Source organism: Phlebotomus papatasi, chromosome 2 (genome assembly GCF_024763615.1).
Source record: "Phlebotomus papatasi isolate M1 chromosome 2, Ppap_2.1, whole genome shotgun sequence".
NCBI lineage: Eukaryota > Metazoa > Arthropoda > Insecta > Diptera > Psychodidae > Phlebotomus > Phlebotomus papatasi.
The window spans coordinates 70,851,612-70,869,866 of record NC_077223.1 but is presented as its reverse complement, the minus strand read 5'-3'; the positions used below and the strand labels follow the sequence as shown (position 1 = coordinate 70,869,866).

General features: G+C 34.8%; 1 protein-coding gene across 1 annotated transcript; it reads right to left on the bottom strand.

The window, feature by feature from the left end:
• Nucleotides 1–104: 104 nt before the first annotated feature.
• On the bottom strand, nt 105–18,235 carry LOC129804225 (arf-GAP with coiled-coil, ANK repeat and PH domain-containing protein 2). Its single transcript, XM_055851350.1, has 8 exons — nt 17,975–18,235; nt 17,620–17,910; nt 17,283–17,553; nt 10,901–10,954; nt 10,544–10,822; nt 6,922–7,983; nt 3,863–4,083; nt 105–424 (listed from the first exon to the last, which is right to left on the bottom strand). Exons 1-8 carry the CDS (start codon nt 18,025–18,027, stop codon nt 265–267), a joined length of 2,391 nt encoding a protein of 796 aa, XP_055707325.1. The 5' UTR covers nt 18,028–18,235; the 3' UTR covers nt 105–264.
• Nucleotides 18,236–18,255: the final 20 nt, after the last annotated feature.

Here is an 18,255-nt window from a genome sequence, read left to right as displayed (position 1 = left end):
ATTCTCATGGGAAATTTTGAAAACATATTTACAAACAAAAGTTATTGTGCGCTAATCATAAACCTTCAACTGGAAATGGATTTAGGAGGACAAAACCCAATATATCTTCTTAATCTTTCACTTTAATCCTCAATTGGAACAACATTTTTTTCTTGTATATAGAATAAATTGTATAAACAGTAAATAATTAGAAAATGAGAAAAAACACAATAATTACAAATACAGTTAGTGGAATAACATACGAGATTCTTCAGTGTTGAGTTTTCACTCCGCCTCTTGCCCGTCCACCTTGGAACGTTGCAGACGATGCGGTTGATTTATAGCAAAATGGGAGAAGTCCTTCATCACATCGTTGTAAGTTTCGTCACCGCCCACTCCTTGCTCCGACATGCCAATTTCTTCATTCAACTTTGTTAATCGAAGACTGCAACATGGATTGAACATCAAAGAAAATTATTAATTTTACTATCTACTTTCTGGTTTAATTGAATTCTGAAATAGAGGCCAGAGCTACGATCTATCTAAAAGAGCTTAGCTGAGACATCCACTCTAAAGGTCTAACGGAACTACTCGATTTTGAACAATCCACACTTTAAGCTAAAGTTTAAAGGAAGTGTCTCAGCTGTGGAACTTATTTAATAAGGTCCCTAAGGGTCAAGAATCTAGCACCGGAGAAACGAATCCACGTCCTCAACTTAGATTTTATTGCCGAAATAAGACGATCTTCAATGATCCACACATTTTATTTAGTCAAAAGTCCAAAGACAGTAAGGCTATTTACATCGCCGCATTAGATTGGGATTGAATTTTTCCAAAATCGGATTTCGGATCATGAAGTTTCAATATAACGCTGCATTTTAAATGGATTCATTGAGCTCATTTAGACTGTCGCATTATATTCAGACTGATTTGTTCAATCTCAATCCAATGAGGCGGTGTAAATGGCCTCAGTGTCTCTACTGTGGAACTTATTTAAAATTTAGGCTCAGGGCCTCGACAGACCTGAGGATTAGTCGAGAGACGGCTTAGCGTAGTTATATTAGAAATAATGATTAAACTACATTTCCATAATTTTCCACTTAAGTCGTCTCTCGGCTTAAGTAGTAAGTGTGTCTAGGGCATTAGGTCCCTAAATGTCAACTTATCGATCACCTGCGAAACGAATTCATTCTTTACACAGTGGATCTTCTATAATTCACACTATTTTAAGGTCCACAGATAGTGTTTCGACTGTGGAACTTATTTAGGCCCCTAAAGATTAAAGTGAATTTGAAAAACTCAATGTTCCACATCACAATCTAAAAGTTCCACTTGAGTTCCTGGCTATGAGAATTAATTCGCATTACTGTTCAAAATGCGGAAAAGTGTCTTAGAAGATAATGTGTAATTACTAAAATGGTACGTTGTACGAACTGAAGGGTTTGAAAATTAAGGGGGCAAATCAAAAAAGGGTTTGTGAATTAAAATTTCAAGCTGTCAAAAAGCTCGTACCCGTCAGCTTTTTAGTGGCTTAAGAGAAATTCACTCGCACTCCCCGCGGATTCAAATCCTGTAATGATTCCTTTGTAATATAAGGATAAAGTAATGCCCTAGACACACTTACGACTTAGTGGAAAATTATGGAAATGAAGTCCAACCACTATTTCGAATATAATTACGCTAAGTCGTCTCTCGGGTAATCCTCAGGTCTGTCAAGGCCCTAATCGGTGCACGTACTTAAGGGGTTACGTGGGTTAAAAAAAAAATTGGAAAACACCCATACTCTATTTTTTTACATTTTTTTATCATTTTAACTTATGTTATACACAAAGTAACACTTTCAAGTTCCAAAAATACAGTGGTGGAAATAAGTATAATTCCACCGATTAATCCTTAAAGAAACTCAACAAAAAAAGAAATGTCGAAAAAACTTATACGTAGGTAGACCATAATGTCCTTTCATAGGGTGGAATCGCCAGTTCTCGCCAGTGCCCCACTTCTCGCCACTTACATTGAAATCGCTATTTTTCGCAATTTATGAAATAAATGAGTCGCAATTTTTTTGTATTGTTTCTGCTTCTACGCATAGAATCGAAAAATAATAATTATTCGTTTTGGATTCACGATTTTGATCACTTTTTAGAGCAATATTTTAAGCAAGTGCATCGAATCCAACATCTCTTACCAAATGTACTAAGTGTCGTCAAATTTTCATCAGGCCAAAAATACCTATTTGGGTAAATAATTTGTCTATTGAATATTTAATTGCACTTGTGGAATACATAAAATTTGTATTTAGTCAATTAATATTTCATTTTATATTATTTTTGTATAAAAATGAGGCATGGCGAGAAGTGGTAATATTCTGGAATTGATTTTACCACCTGTCGCCATATCTTTTCAATAGGCGACGCTAACTTCACTTCGTACATTCTCAGTTGTCAAATCTGCATTGTTTACTTTCTGCAAAAGCCCCATAATTTGATTTCTCAAATAAAAGTGAAGAAAAATCATTTAAAGAGAGTAATAATAAAGTGATCACAAGGAAAGAGAAATGGTGAATGTATTCTTTTCATAGCATTGCCTAAAATAACCGAGTGTGGTTCTTTTCAAGTGGGTGGCGAGAAGTGGTTACAAATTTTACAAAAGTGGTAAAAAGTGGCGACGAAATGGTTATTTTTGCATTATTAATAAAAATCAGTTTTTTAAGTAGTCCAGCGTTATGTTCTAGGATTATAGTTTTCACGTATCTAGAGCCAATACATCTAAAACTTTGTGTCAAATTTGACTTATCTTGTAACAAGGATTCAAAAGTTATGATTAAATGAATTTAATTTTTTCCTAAACATGGCGATAGCCGGTTATTCCACCCTACCAACATAAAAAATCGACATTTTGATTTTTTATTCTAAGTATTTTTAGAAATATAATAGAATTTTGTTTTTTTAGGGTGGAAATAAGTATAACTCCACTCAATAAATTGAGCGCTAGGGTATTTATTTTTGACCAAATTTAGGTTAATATCTTGTAATAATTTCATTTTTAACTATAATTAATAAATTAAGTTCCATTTTCTAAAGTTTTGCATTAATTTTTACCGAAATATCGTAGGAAAAATGTTTAACGAAGAAAAATAAGGGAAAAATTAAAGGTAATAAACAAATAGAGAAAAAAGTTAGTAATAGAGTCATTAGCCATACTCAAAATGAGAAAATTTTGATTATAACACCAAAATTAACTCTAATATTACAACGATTTAATTTTCAGAATCTAGGGAATTGACTCAGAAAAGATACTCTTATGTAAGACTTCGAAGATATTTTAACATAAACAACAAGATTATCATGATTTTAATGCTTATGATTTATGAATATTCTTATTATTTACATTCTTTATGTAGTCCAATTGGATTATATTCTGCTGAATAGCTCAAAATGTATACACATCATGACATTCCATTTAATCTACATCAATTGACGATAAATCTTCTCATTTAAACCAGTAACAAATCACAAGATTAAATAAAAAAAACTGAGAGTTTATCTGCCCCAAACAATCTCAATTACATCTCCATTGATCGGCCTCAAGAAATTCCTCGTTCACTGTGTAAGACATTCAACAGCGAAAAGCTAATGGGAAATTAGAGATGTTCATCTAAACAAACGCGTTAATTAATAGCCTCGCGAGATGCCTCATTGAGTCAAGTATAGGGGGAGAGAGACAATTGAGTGTTCTCAGCCAAAAGATAATTCTCTTCAATTTATCTCAAATGGAAATTGTGATACTTGTCGATTTTGCTCTTTTAGTCAAAGCACTTTAGCAAGAGAGAAAAAATAAATTTTTTTTTTTGGCAATAAAATAAGAAAAAAAATTGGTTACTCACAGAGTGACGATGTCAGCATTGGCACTATCTACGGCAATGTCGATGGCTTGCTTCCCCTCTGCCGTCACAATATCATATTTGGCCCTATTCTTGAGCAACAGATACGCCTGAGCTGTGCTGCCATTCTCTGTGGCCAGATGCAGAGGCGTATATCCGTTGCGATCTTTGGCATTAATGTCAGCACCATTCAACAGAAGAAATTCGCACGCCATCACTGAGCCCTGATGAAGTTTATAATTTACTTTTTATCAACGTAAATTTGATGTATCTTTAGAATGGTTCGAAGTTGTACTGAATAAGCTCCACCTATGAATCATTTTAGGACACGCCCTCTTCAGAAGTTATTTTGATTTTATGAGGAATTTCCTTGAGTATTTTTTGTAGATTATTACTTAATAGCGAAATTCTGTGAAATATTCCTAAAGAGTAACTCATTCCCATGGTTTCACATTGTGGAAGACGTTGGAGTGTCCTGCCCTTTAAAACGTACGCCACGCCCTTATGAGTTTTGCAACAGTAAAATAAAAAGAGCCGGCAAAGCGTCCTACCTTTGCGGAATGACTCATGTAATAGAGCTCATGTGGTTGTTGACTATCGGTTTAAACTGGTTCATAAATTTATCCTGAAATGATTTTGGAGTACTTAAACATTTAACCTTCGAAAATTTGATGTCGAAAATTTTTTCGGTCATGAGTATGTACCGACGAAACGTTCTTGACCTTCAACGCGCAACCTTCAAAATATATCCGAAAATAAAAGAAATCGTAGGATTCATTTTCAAAATAAACCAAGAAAACATGATTTTGGAGGAGAAAGAGGAGGTGAGGTAAAAGAAAGAAAAACATCTGTAGATAATATTTTTTATGAAGGGTCATCGCAGACTACTAATTGATATCTCTTACCGTTGGAGCTCTAGATCGGTGACAATTTCGAAAAAAAACGAATTGAATACTACTCTTTCTCTAAAATTCGAGCAGTAAAATGTTGAACTTCAGACTAAGGAGGAATGTTAAAAAGAGTCACCCAGATTGGAAAAAGTTTTAAAGGCCCCTACATCTTTATCAATAAATGTTTCAATTTTTTTTGAAGGAAAAAAAAAACAATTTTGAAGAAAAATTGTATGGAAAAATGCTAGCACATTATTTGGCTAATTTATTTCAAACAATTTTTATAGTTTATTACCATTTTACGCAATATTGTTTTTCGCGTTTCTTCAGTTTTCTGACTCATATAGGGTAACGTGTGGTATTTCGGTATACTTTTTAGTACTTTCAAAATTCAAACAGCCTAATGACTTCTCAAATTATTTTTTTCTTTGTTGATACAAATATTTATGTTCCTTATTCTATCCAGAATAAAATTCTTACCGAAAAATGTTGAAAAATGCATAATTATCTAGTCAAAATAGCAAAAAATGTAAAGAAGTAAAAATGGTGTATTTCGGGACAATTGGGTAAGTATTTCGGGACAGACAAAAATCGCTATTAAGCAAATAAATGTCACTGAGCCTGACTATTAACCTTTAAGTAAAATGTGTAAACTTCACTCTTTCATAAAAATTTTGTTTAAATTTCACTTTTAAAGTGACTTAAATCGAAAAAAACTCAACACTGAAGGTTTTGTACAGTAGACTCTCACTCAATCGGCTCTTTTTCAATCGGGCGTCAAATTTTGTTGACAGTTTTCACGCTCAATTATGAAGCAAATTTCCTCAAATTCGCTGTAGTTCTTCCTATTTTATCGTAATTCTTTATAATTGAGCGCTTTTTGTGGAATTTACAAAGGCTTTAACGCTAAATTCTATCGCTAAATCGGATGACATTTTGCCCCATATTCACGATTGAGAGAGAGTCTACTGTAAAAAGTGGAATGTGATACTCACAATTCACGCGTATTTCACACTTTGAATTTAAAAAAAGTCAGAAGTTTTATGTATGTCTGATACGTAAAGAGCTTAAAATTTCATATAAAACTTAAAAATAATAAGAAAACAAATATTTAGAGGATTTTTGATGTGTTCAGATATACCAATATTATGTCCCGAAAAGCACCTTGTCCATAAATACCAAACGTTACCCTAAAATCCAAACTGTAAGTACACTAGACTTTCTAAAGTGACTTTATCTCAAAACTAATCCTTTTTTATTCTCTTCTGTCATTCGTTCCTGATTTGCTCCTTGCTCTTTTCCAGTTGGAAATTTTGAACCTTTACTTTGGTATTCTTTTTCCCTTCTTTCGCTATCCAAATCGGACTCTAACGGAGGCAGCGAAGTCTTGTGGTCATCTGGTCTTTGTGTTCCCGGACGGGAATGGCTTTCACATGGACTTTTAAAAAGGAGTGTTATGAAACAAGGTTGTACTTTTGAGCATTTTACAACAATAGGTTTTGATGATTTTGATAGTTCTGGATGGGTCTCGTATTCACTAGGATATACTTGATAGATTTGGGAGCTCTATAGGAAAAACATGTTGAAAAACACTTCTTTTTTATTTAGAATTCTCCACAAAAATTGACAGCGCCATACCAGCAATGAAACGACAATTTTTTGTGAAAAATGAACTCGAGTGGTCTTCAAAAGTTCTGTCAATGATTTTGATGTATATTTTGTAAAATTTTTGAAGAAAAATAACTCAAATTTGATACGAGTTTTGAAGAAATCGCTTTATATCTATAGACTATTTTTTTCAAAAATTATTGTCAAAAATTCTCACTATGCAAGAAGTGTTTTTAAAAACACTTTTTGACGCTCATTTTTGACGAAACTTTCCTATAAAGTGTAGACACCTGTCGGCAGTCTGCAATTCGACTGTTTCAATAGAGGAAGCGGTAAGTGATATCGACTTGTGATTTTCAGCAACCAGCAACCAAACGACGAAGTGTTCACAAATAAAAAAATATAATTTGGAATTCCCTTGACCAATTTTACCTAAATGATTTTCTGAAAGGGGCGTGGCCTAAAGCAATGGGCGGAGCTTAGGAGATCAGTTATTATCTTTCTTTGACATTTTAAACTTCATAATTTCTGGTGAGGGGTTAAAAGGACAGGAAGTGTACTTACGGATAAGACAGCTTCATGGAGTGCCGTCCTGTCGAGATCATCAGGATTTGTCCAGTTCTTCTGAGCCCCCAGAGCCAGAGCTTGACTCATCACCGGTAAATTGTGAACAAGAGCTGCTTTGTAGAGCAAAACATCCGGATTGAGCTTGTGAATGTCTTCATTGTCCTGCGTCTGTTCCTCATCATTCACTGACTCATCGTCCGAATCCAGGCAGAAAGATGCCTGATTTAGGGGTTCACTGAGATTCTCCCCAAATACCACATCAACCTTAACCGCTTGCTTTTCATCTCCATCATCCTTGTCCTCATTACAATCCTCTTCCTCCTCATCTTGCTCACTGTGTTCCTCATGACCCGATGACGATTCACCCGATTGGGTCTCTGGCGATGGTGTAACTTTCAACGAAGACGACTTCTGACGACGTCTCAGCTTCTTCACGCTCCACCTGGCAGCCTGAAAAGCCTTGCCACGGCGATTTGTTGTTCCAAAACTACGTGCACTTTCAGCACAGAGAGCATCCGTAATGGAAGTCAGTGAGGCCACAAAGCGCCTCTCAACATACTTTGCCTTAATCCAGGCCTCCCTCACGGAAATGTCACAATTTTCCGTGGCTCTCTCAACCCCTCCACAGTTCTCGGCATTGGCCTCGTAAATCCGATTAATTACCCCATTGCCAAGTTCTGTCATCACCTTAATGATCTCCGGCTCCCACGCATCCAGCGTCAGGGAGCGCACTTTGCTGTAGTGCACTCCCAGACTACGATGAATACCCGAACAGGCGATGCAGAGTGTGATGCCCAAATTGATAGACGCCCATTTGGGCTGAGGATGGCCACAGTCGCAGCAAGCACTGTTGCCAGGAATCGTCAGAAAATACTCCCAGTTGACCTTTTTAGTGTCCCCGGAGGGCTTTGAAGGGTCAGAACTGGATGATGTTAAGAGAGATTTGGAATTGTTATTCTGAATTGCCGCTCCAATTCCACTCTGAAGAGCACAGAACCAGGCTTTTAGGGAATCAGCTGAATCTGCCTGGAGCATATGGCTTTTCGTGGGAGAAATCACCTGTAGAATTGGCAAAAAATTCTTTTCTAGATAAGGACAACAGGGTAAATATTTTGTCGTTGTCTAATCCAAAGAGTTTTTCAGTTGGATAATATCTAGTTCAATGAGCATACACATTAGTTATTGCCTATTCAATTCTGCGATTTTCTAGTTATATTTATAAATTTATCCAGGGGCAGTACGGGCAGTACCAAATATCTCGTTCAACACACAATTTCGCTTTAATCCAAGACACATTTTTCCATTTTTAACAAAAAGAAGACAATAACTTTTTAAATCTTCTAAAGTTATGTCGTGAATTTGAACTGTAAAAAAAATATTCCTTTAGGATAAAAACTATCCGGTTTTGGATAAAGATTGTGTTTGTAAACTAAATATTTATTATCAGATAAAAATCATTTCTGGATTTTTTCAAATCACAAATTATTAAATTATCATATACATTATCCAAATACTATACGTATTGAAACAATTTAGTCGTTTTGGATAAAGAAATGTAAAATTTTTGGATAAACGTACAGTAGACTCTCTCAAATTCGGGCATATGGGACCGAAATGTCAGCCGAATTAGACAGAAATTCGGGCGACAAACTTTTTGAAATGCAACGATTTTTTATCCATGTGCGTATAGATATTGAGTTTACACACTAATATATATCGTAAATTTCATGAAAATCCCTCAATAATGCAAAATCACATCAAAACTAAGACAAACCATGCCAACTTTAAGCATATTTGATTCATTTGATAATCATAATCAAACTTGAAAAGTGACAACAAACTTTTTTCAAATGTAACCGCTGCCCGAATTAAAAAGTAGCCCGATCTTAAAAGAGCCGAATTTGCGAGAGTCTACTGTATTTTAATTTCTGATAATATAGATTTTCATAAAACATACAGTTACTTATTTGCAGAATACAAATATTGTATGATGCTTTACGGATAAAAAACTGGGTGGATAAGTATATCTATATCTGTATTATATATTTAGGATAAAATAAGTTTCTCATAAATTTTTTATTTTATAGGAAGCAATAATGCCAGGAAGTTTATTTCACATTACTTTATCTCTATTATCTAAGCTTAATTTTAAATTAAGCATTAGGTACTTCTGACCCATTAGACTTACCGAATCTAGAAAACTTTTTAATAGCAAATAAACATAATTCCATTTTCGATAAAATGATTATTAATTGATTGGTAGAATTATTTGAAGTATATTCTAATGTGATTTTCATTGAGAAATTTTAAGAATAGCGGTTTTTAGAGCAGATATAGATAGAGCAGATCACGATTTTCTCTAAATTTCGATCTCCAATACACCGATTTTTCCCACATCCAGGTTTCTGGGCAGTGGTTTCACTGTCAAGGAATAGAAGAATCACCCTCCGGACGGTCTGGCATGAGGTATTTGTGAATTTTCCAAGGTCCGCGTACAGTAGTCTCTCGCTCAATCGACTCTTTTTCAATCAGGTGCAAAATTTTATTGACAAGTTTCACGTTGAAATTGTGAAGAAAATTTGCTCAAGTTCGCTGTAGTTTCTCTTATTTTATCATGATTCTTTATAATTGAGCACTTTTGTGGAATTTACAACGATTTTGACGCCCAATTCTATCGATAATGTGGATGACATTTTGCCCCATATGCCCGATTGAGAGAGAGTCTACTGTAATTGATTTCAGGATTTTTTTTAGATATATTTACACGATCCCCGTTCTCTTTTCCATTATTATTTCATATCCCAGTGAAAAATGAACAGAATTTGATGAGAGTTTCACCAAAAGAAAGGTAAAAACACGTGTTACAATGTTTGCATACAACGAAAATGCGGAACTAGTGACATCTGTCATAAAAAATATCAAATCGTTTGGAATAATATTGTCGTGGACACGCTTTATACGCAATGAAAAGTTTCATTTGCTGGCTAATTCTGCCCCGGTCTCCTCTATGTAGCAAGTATTTTTATGCTACTTCCCTTTCCTTCCCTCCATCACCCACAATCCTTAAAATACTTTTTTACGGTGACAGTAAAACACGATAATGACCTTTGGCTCCTTTATTTTTTAATTTTTTTAATTTTTCAAGCCGACATTTCGGAAGGGGTTTTCTCCTTCCTCAAGTCTACAAAGTGCAATTTTTAAAACATTAGAAATTAAAAGGAGTAAGGAGCCAAAGGTCATTTTGTTTTACTGTCCTTGATATTCAATCTACTGGGCGAAAATTATCTAATATTTTTCTTCTTTATAAAGAAAAAAAACCTTAAAAAACGAACGCATATTTCTTTGTCACATTATTATCCAAATTTGCTATAGTAATTTACATATTTCAGTTAATACTGTCCGAAATAGTTCAAATAAGTTAATTTCAAATAAAATTTTATCCAACCCTGGATAAAAGATAATCTACTTTAATATTTTCCTGAAATGTTTTTTCTCCTAAAAAAGTTTTCAAATTTTGAGTCAGGTATCTTCAAAAACTATTTGATATGAGTATTTCAGTAAAATTCTCTAAGTATTTATCTTTTATCTTTGATCTATAAAAGTTTCAACTCTGACTTACCTCAAAGCAGAAACGGCGGTCGCACTCATTGGCCAGTCGAACGGTGCAAATACTGAGATCTTCCTCCATAACGGTGGGACTCTCTTCTCCATTTCTCTTTCGATAAAGCAGCTGATTGCCCGAGATGTAGAACCATCGACGATTCCATGTTTTGAAACCTTTGGAGGTTCTCTTGAAGAGGTACCCCTCAGTGTGTCCCTGATCGAAGTTGGTCACAGACGCATGGCGATTCTGCATTGTCTTCTCCAGAGTTGCACAATCTGAGCGCATTGTACAAATCTATCGGGATATAATTCTATTGTTTCACAAAAAAAAAGAAAAATACCCACAATATCAAAGAAGCAGAAAATTACTCACATCATCGGCCAACACCTTGAAATATGGATCAAAATCCTCACACAAGTCTGAACCCTAAAGCCAAAAAGAAAAAAAAGTAAATAAGAAAAAAACATGGTTGGAGAGGGAAATTGCTAATCAATACAAAGACGGCAAAATCATGTAACACACACCTTATCGCAAGGAAAAAGAAAAAGGGGAAATTGTGACTCTTCTATTCCAATTTCCGGGCTTCTTTTGCCCCAAAAAGAACATTCGTCAAAAAATTCAATTAATCATGCGACTTATTGACACGAAAACCACCACACAGTCAAAAAGGTTGCAAAAAAAAATTTTGTGAAACTCCTATGACTTTGCAATGAAATTGTATTTTTTTTCCTCTTCAATCACTATCATTATCGTTTAATGCTACCTTTTTTATAAGTCTTCTATCTAGGTAGAAGCAATTAAAAGAGAAATTTCCTGGACAATCCATGAGAAAGACTAAGCACATTCTCTATCGAAAATGAAGAAAAAAAAACCTGACAAGCTGTTGAATTTCTCTCCTCATTCCCTCTTGTGATAAACTCAATTAATTTTACAAACTCTCCAACACGTGAATCAGTCCGCTTTAACAAGTGGCTGAAAAGAACGGATTACGTACAATTCATTCTAAACTGTCACAAGTGTTCCAGATTATTTTTGTGTAATAACCAGAAAAAAATGCTACAAGACGCCATTAAGATTCTAAGTTTAGGGAAGATAGGGGCTAAATTGGTCAGCAATTGGATTTCTTATTGTACTTCTTAAATAAATAATATTAGGATTAGACGCGAGGATATTTTATTAAAGAATATACTGTTTGCCTAACATTTCTTTTAATGTGAACTTATAACATCCTACACTGTTCGATTTAGCCCTGGATTCCTCTATACTTATTCAGCATAATAAATATATTTTGTAATAGTTTTATTTGGCAGCAAAAAAAAATTGGAAGTTTGCCGAAACGCTCGTCACTGTTGTCCACGAAATCCACAACAATCAATTTTTTAAAAAATATTTTCTTAAAATAGCAGTAAACGCAGAAAAAAATTAGCAATGCGTGTTAGCCAAACGTAATATTTCTTCCACTTTCTTTCGACTTTTATTTTAACCCAATGATACATTAATTTATGTTCCCATTTTGTACTGCTTTGTAATATCGTTCATTATTGAAATAATTCTAAATTGCTCTTCATTTCCTTCAATTTTAAGGTAAAGGGAGGCTTATAGTCAAGTGTGCTAATCCGGGCGCTTCGCTATCTGGATCGTTTATGACTAATCCACTTAAAATAATATTTTTATTTTTATTTCCGCAATATAGTCACTAGGGTAAATGTCCTAATTCAAAACCATTTCCAGACGCTTTAACCTTGACAGAAGATTCAACACATTAAGTTCATATTTTTTCTAAAGAGAATTACATAAATTTGCTCTTTGACTCTTCTAGAATGTTACTGTTTAGTGAAAATTTTTTAGATATAATTTGAAAACTTCTTAAATAAAAGAAAAATGCACAAGTGCAAAATGCTGCTATTGGAAACATATTAATCCAAATGGAGACATGGGAAAGTTTCTAATTGGAGACAAACAGTGTAACTGAAACCGTGATGAAAGGCTTTCAAAACCTTGTTGAGTTGCTCCTGAGTGCAGGATTTGTTCTTATTCCTTGTCTTTTTCTCCTTTCCTATCTAAAACAATAAGATCATCTCTCCAAAGAATCATATTTCCGGGGTTTCCTATTGAAGCATTTGCAGACACTTCAGAAAAACCCTTTTTGTTCACGAAATAGGTAATTATTTCATTTGAAAACTTCACGTACTGTTAACAATAAAGATTAGCACTTAATTTAATTAAAATTAGTCAGAAATAAGACATAAATGTTAAACAAAACGAATAAACAATAGTCACCTCATTGTGTTTTTCATTGAAAAACATGGTCGATCGATGAAAAATTCGATGGTGAAAAGGTACACTTTTAATTTTTCTGTGAAATTACCAAATTAAAATTTGTGAATATCAATGGATTTTCGCTTTATTTGGAGCAAAATTAGCTAAATAATGAAAATGTGGTATAGAAAATATATAAATATTACTCCCTCCGTCCCAAAAAAAGTCGTACGTTTGGAAGAATATCGCTAGGAAGAGACGGTGTAAAGTAGAAATGCTGTGTATTGGAAATATCTTATGTATATACTATCCTCCATCTTCAGTGATAATATGGAGGTCCACCTACGATTGTAAGATAAGAAAACAATGTCTTAAAAACATCTTTCTTTTGAATATTTTTAGTAAGATTTAAGTACCAAAAGGTTGGAGATAGAAGCTTGGCACCTTCGGCGGCACCCCCGTAAGTCGACCATTACCCTACCCCTCATTTACCCCCCCCCCCTCCCTAGCCCTCCAAAAACCATATTGTTTTTTTGGGATTGCTCAAAGACACATAGTGCGATTTTTTTCTGAGGAAGAGGAGGGGCGGGGGGAAACTGGGGACATATTGAAAATCCAAAAGTTGACCTACAGGGGGTGGGGGTCGTCCAAAGACATCAAATCTTTATCTCCAACCATTCAGCACCCATATCACAGAACGTAGAAAAAAGAGCAAGATTGGTTTTATTGCCTTTTTTGTAAATTTAGACCCATTGTTATGGCATAACGAAAAGAACTATAAATCCCTTCTTTGGTACACTAAATTTTTAAATGAAATTTTATTTAAAAATGTTAATTTCAGTAGAATTTTCAAAAGTTACATATCGACCGGAGCTCTTCGAAAAAAAAGTGAAAAAAATAAATCTTCAAGACACCAGTTCCTTATCTTACCGTGGTAGGTGGACCTCAATATTACTACTGAAGATGGAGAATAGTTCATACGTAAGATATTTACTATTAACAAAAACATTCCGTAAAACAATTCCTTAATCCCTAATTTTTCCCCAAACGTACGACTTTTTTTGGGACGGAGGGAGTATATAATAATTTAGTACTGTATTTATCGTGAAAACAATAAAGTTTCCATTTGGAACAGGTTTTGAATTAGCTTAATTTACCCTACAGTAACATAATATAACTATTCAAGTTTGAGGAAAAACAAAAAAAAATTATCCATTAAAATTAAAGTGATTGTAATCGACTCATTTCAATCTTGTACCAGCTGGGTTCTTCACTAAAAATTTTCTAGCAGTGATATTTTCGCTAATGACAGCTAGTTGATTGAAAACATTTATTGTTTTTTCCCTTGTGAAAAAAGTATTTTAAATAACAAAGGTTTAATTAAAAGTGAATTAGCGAAAAGTCGACCCAGTTAGTGCATGCTGACTTATTTCAGTATTATCATTATTTTATAAATTTTCTTTAATATTTTTGATAATTTTTTTTATATTATGTTTCTAAATGAAACAGTGAATAATTCTATGGATTTAGAAGAAGTAAAAAAGAATTTCATCAGTCCAAAAACAAGCGTTTAAGTAGCAATCTCCGGAAAACGATCCAGTTACGCCACCTTACTATTAGATGAGCACATATATTCTGTCAGTAGAAGAGGTCGAAAGTTTGGAGTGGTATATCTCAGCTCCTGATGAACATAATTGAATGAGTAAGCTATATTGTTGGAAAGCTTGGCTCATTAGCTTTTAGAATCTGGTATATGTAATCTGCTATGGATAAACCGTGGTCATCCAGAACCATTTATGTCGAAAAGACATTTTTGCAACGTCTTTTTTGGCCATCCACTGCTGGGACCAGAAGTGACCCACAATTCTAACACATGGACTATTTGTTAGAGGAACTCAAAACGTGCAATTTGTGGAAGATGTAATCTGTTTTTTTTTGGACATCTCACTTTTTTTATTCATCGGGACTTTTTCAAGAATTTTGAAGTGTTAAACGCAAAGAAAAAATTACAGAAACCCTTCTATCCGATTTTATGGAAAAACTGATGAAGATATCGACTTGGAATGTTCTGAGAGCTCCCCCATAAGTTGATCCAAGGAATCCAAATGTCACTTCAATTTCATCCTCACGTCTATCCTTCCCCTCCAGAAACCACTCTTTTAAGAATATCTCAAGAACCAGACCATTAATGGACTTCATTTTGGGATATGTTTTAGAGAGTGTCCTAGCAGACATTTCATCCATACATCTCAAAGACGTCTGACCGCTTCTTCTTGCACGTGCTAACAATTTGGTAAGAAGAGCAGAATTTTTTCTAATGAATTTTCTGACCAAAGAGATAAAGTTAGCGACTTTTATTGTTCTGAGTACCACCCAAAAGTCAATCTAAGGAATCAAAACAACACATGCATTTGCTTATCATCCCACTTCTTGTCCTCCAGAAACCACTCTTTTGGGAATATCTCAAGAACCAGACCATTAATGGATTTAATTTTTGGGTATGTTTTAGAGAGTGTCCTAGCGGACATTTCATCTATACATCTCAAAGACGTCCGACCTCTTTTTGCACGTGCTAGTATTCTGCTCAGAAGAGCAGAATTTCTTCTGAAAAAAAAAAGCCAATTTAATGTTGAATAGGCAACCGAAAACCCCAAATTGGCAACCTACGTAGTTTTGGAGATATCTCGTGAAATGTGTACGAAAACAGGGAAAAAATTACACTAAATTGGTCGCATTTTTTAGAGCTAATGTCGCCTCCCTGATTTAGAATTGATAAAAATCCGATTCTTGTGGACGATTACAAACTATAAGGATGTCCAAATCTAGGATATTTTTTGCAGAATCCCAATTAACTCCTGAGCTAAAATATTTTTGGTCAAAAATAGTGAATTTTCGATTTTCTGCTTCCTTGCAGATATTGTGACTTTTTTTTTTGATATTTCTAGACCAGAATAAGGAAAAACCGAGTTGGAAACGCAGATTCGAAATTTATGTTAGGTTTCGTGAAAAAATACCATGTTTCCGATTTTCTTAAAAACGAAAATTATATGAAATTTTTTCTTTTGATAAATTTCTGCACGTGGTAATGAATAATCCAAGAAAAGCATATAAAATTGACAAATCTGTTTTAAATTTCGTTATAATGGGACAGAATAATTTGGAATGGATCAAGCAATAGAGAAACTGTACCAAATTTCGGCAGTTACTTGGAACCTTGCAGAGAGTTTATCGTCTTTGTTTTCTCTAAAATCATTTTTAGTACATTTTAAAATGAATAAAAATATAGACATAGCCTTGGGTAATATTTCGGCCACCTTCATGCTCATTGCTTGCCCTTCCGGAATTCTTCCTAAGTCTTTTTTATATCATCTCGTTTATTGAACCGACATTTTTTTAGTTTTTTTTTCATTATTATAATTTCTATAGTAAGGGAAGGGCACCACGGATCGGAATGTTTAGAGACATGCTCCATATTTAGTTGAAAATATAAGCCTCAAAATACTTTTTGGTATTTTTGTTGATAATAATTACTCTATTAATTATCCATTTAACTATATCTGTGCATTTCATTTACAAATCATTACAATAAAGTAATAAAAAAAATAGATGTTATTGCAAACTTGCCTTCTGTACCTCGGAAAATTGGTTTTATAAATTAAATCTGGGTTATTGCAGTGCATTATTATGAGAGTTAAATGGTAAAAAGTAACTAATAATTTTTGAAAATTCATTTTATTTGGAGCAACGATACGGTATTAATCTGACGATCCGAGGAACACTGCCGATCGCTGGTGCTCTTCCCTTATGTAAGAACTAAAAATTCATGGAAATTTGAAGAGCAAAAGAAGTGGCCGAAATTGCAAGCTGGCCGATATTTCCTTTTTATCGAAAACTTGGATAATTTCTCTCACTCCGCAAATATTAATCTAAATTAAATGCATCATTAATTATACTGCAGATAAGCTCGTTTAAATTATTTTCACGCCCACAGTCCTCATCTTACATCATCAAACTTATGGCACTTTTGAATGGACTGCGCGATATTTTTTTTTTATATTCACGCTAACGTAATTGTATATTTTTTCGTTCCTTCACGCTCAAACGTACGAATATTTGATAAATAAATTTCACATCCACAGCAATTCTCGAAGATTTTGCACTGAATTCCAACAACCCAGAACACTTTTCCAACGACAAATTTATTGATAAAACATCCCCAGTTTGCCTGCGAAGGTCGGAATGTTAGATCATCTGAATTTGGTATGTTTCTTTTTTATGGGAATAGCGTGATTAAGAATTCATTGGCTGAATTTCCGCTGAGGAATTTTACGAGCACCAACTCTCACTTTTTGCATTGGAGGTGGTTAGCCCTTCCCTGATCCGGATGAATGGGTGTTTTGGGGTGGATGGGCTTGGCCTTTGCGATGGACTCAGTGACCTTTAGGGGGCTCTGGTTTGGGGGATGATGGGGGAGGAAAAATCAATAGACACTCACCTGATGATAGTAAGTGCTACAGGCTTGAACGTAGCTGAGGAGTGTGGAGAGTATTTCGGGTTTCTTCTTGGCCTGGAGCATCGTGAGAATATTGACGTAGTCCAGGGCTGTATGCTGGAAGCAAGATTTTGTGGCTGAAAGATAATTTTCTGTCTCCTGAACGTCCGTTGGTTTGTTCTTGTTCACTTGGGCATTCTTCTGAAGTGCCCCATCGAGATTCTCTGAGACTTTCAGGAAGAGATTCTTGTAGTCCTTGACTTCTTTGATCTCACTGGAAGATTGAGGGATCGGTGAGGGGTGGCAATGGGCAGGGAAATTGGGGAGAAAGTAGTCGTACCTTTTGATGAAAGATGTGAGATTCTTCAGGACAGTTCGACTTGCCTGATCCAGCAGGATTGTGTGGAATTTATTCATCTCCTGGAGACAATGGATTACCTTCTCCAGGGCACTATGTGACGTCCTGTCGTCCTTAAAGTGCCTCTGGAGATCCCACAGGGAAGTGGCAAAGGCGGAATTGTTCTTAACATATTCCTTGCCTGAATCCACAGCAGTGGTGCACATCTTCAGCACACGCTCAATCTTCTGCTCCAAATGCTCGATGTCATTCTCTTCATCATCCAATACTGACCTACAAAGCACCCAGCATCGACTGAAAGTCCAAACAGAAAGGGGGCCACTTGTTTTTCACTCACCGGAAAGTTGGGGAATCTTTGAGAGCCTCATTGAAATCAATTTTTGACTTCATGGCGGAAAATCCACGTCGCAAAACACGCAGGAAAAACTCTAAACACTCTTTAGCTTGAGATCTCTCGTGGATGATTAATTGTTTGAATATTTTCTCTCTCACTGTCAATTCATTGCTTCTTTTTCACTACGCGCTCCCTACTTTTCTCAGAAAAAGACGACGACTGAGTTTGACAACAAAATTTTGTTGAAAGGCTAAATTCCCCACTAAGGTGTCTTGGATGAGTGT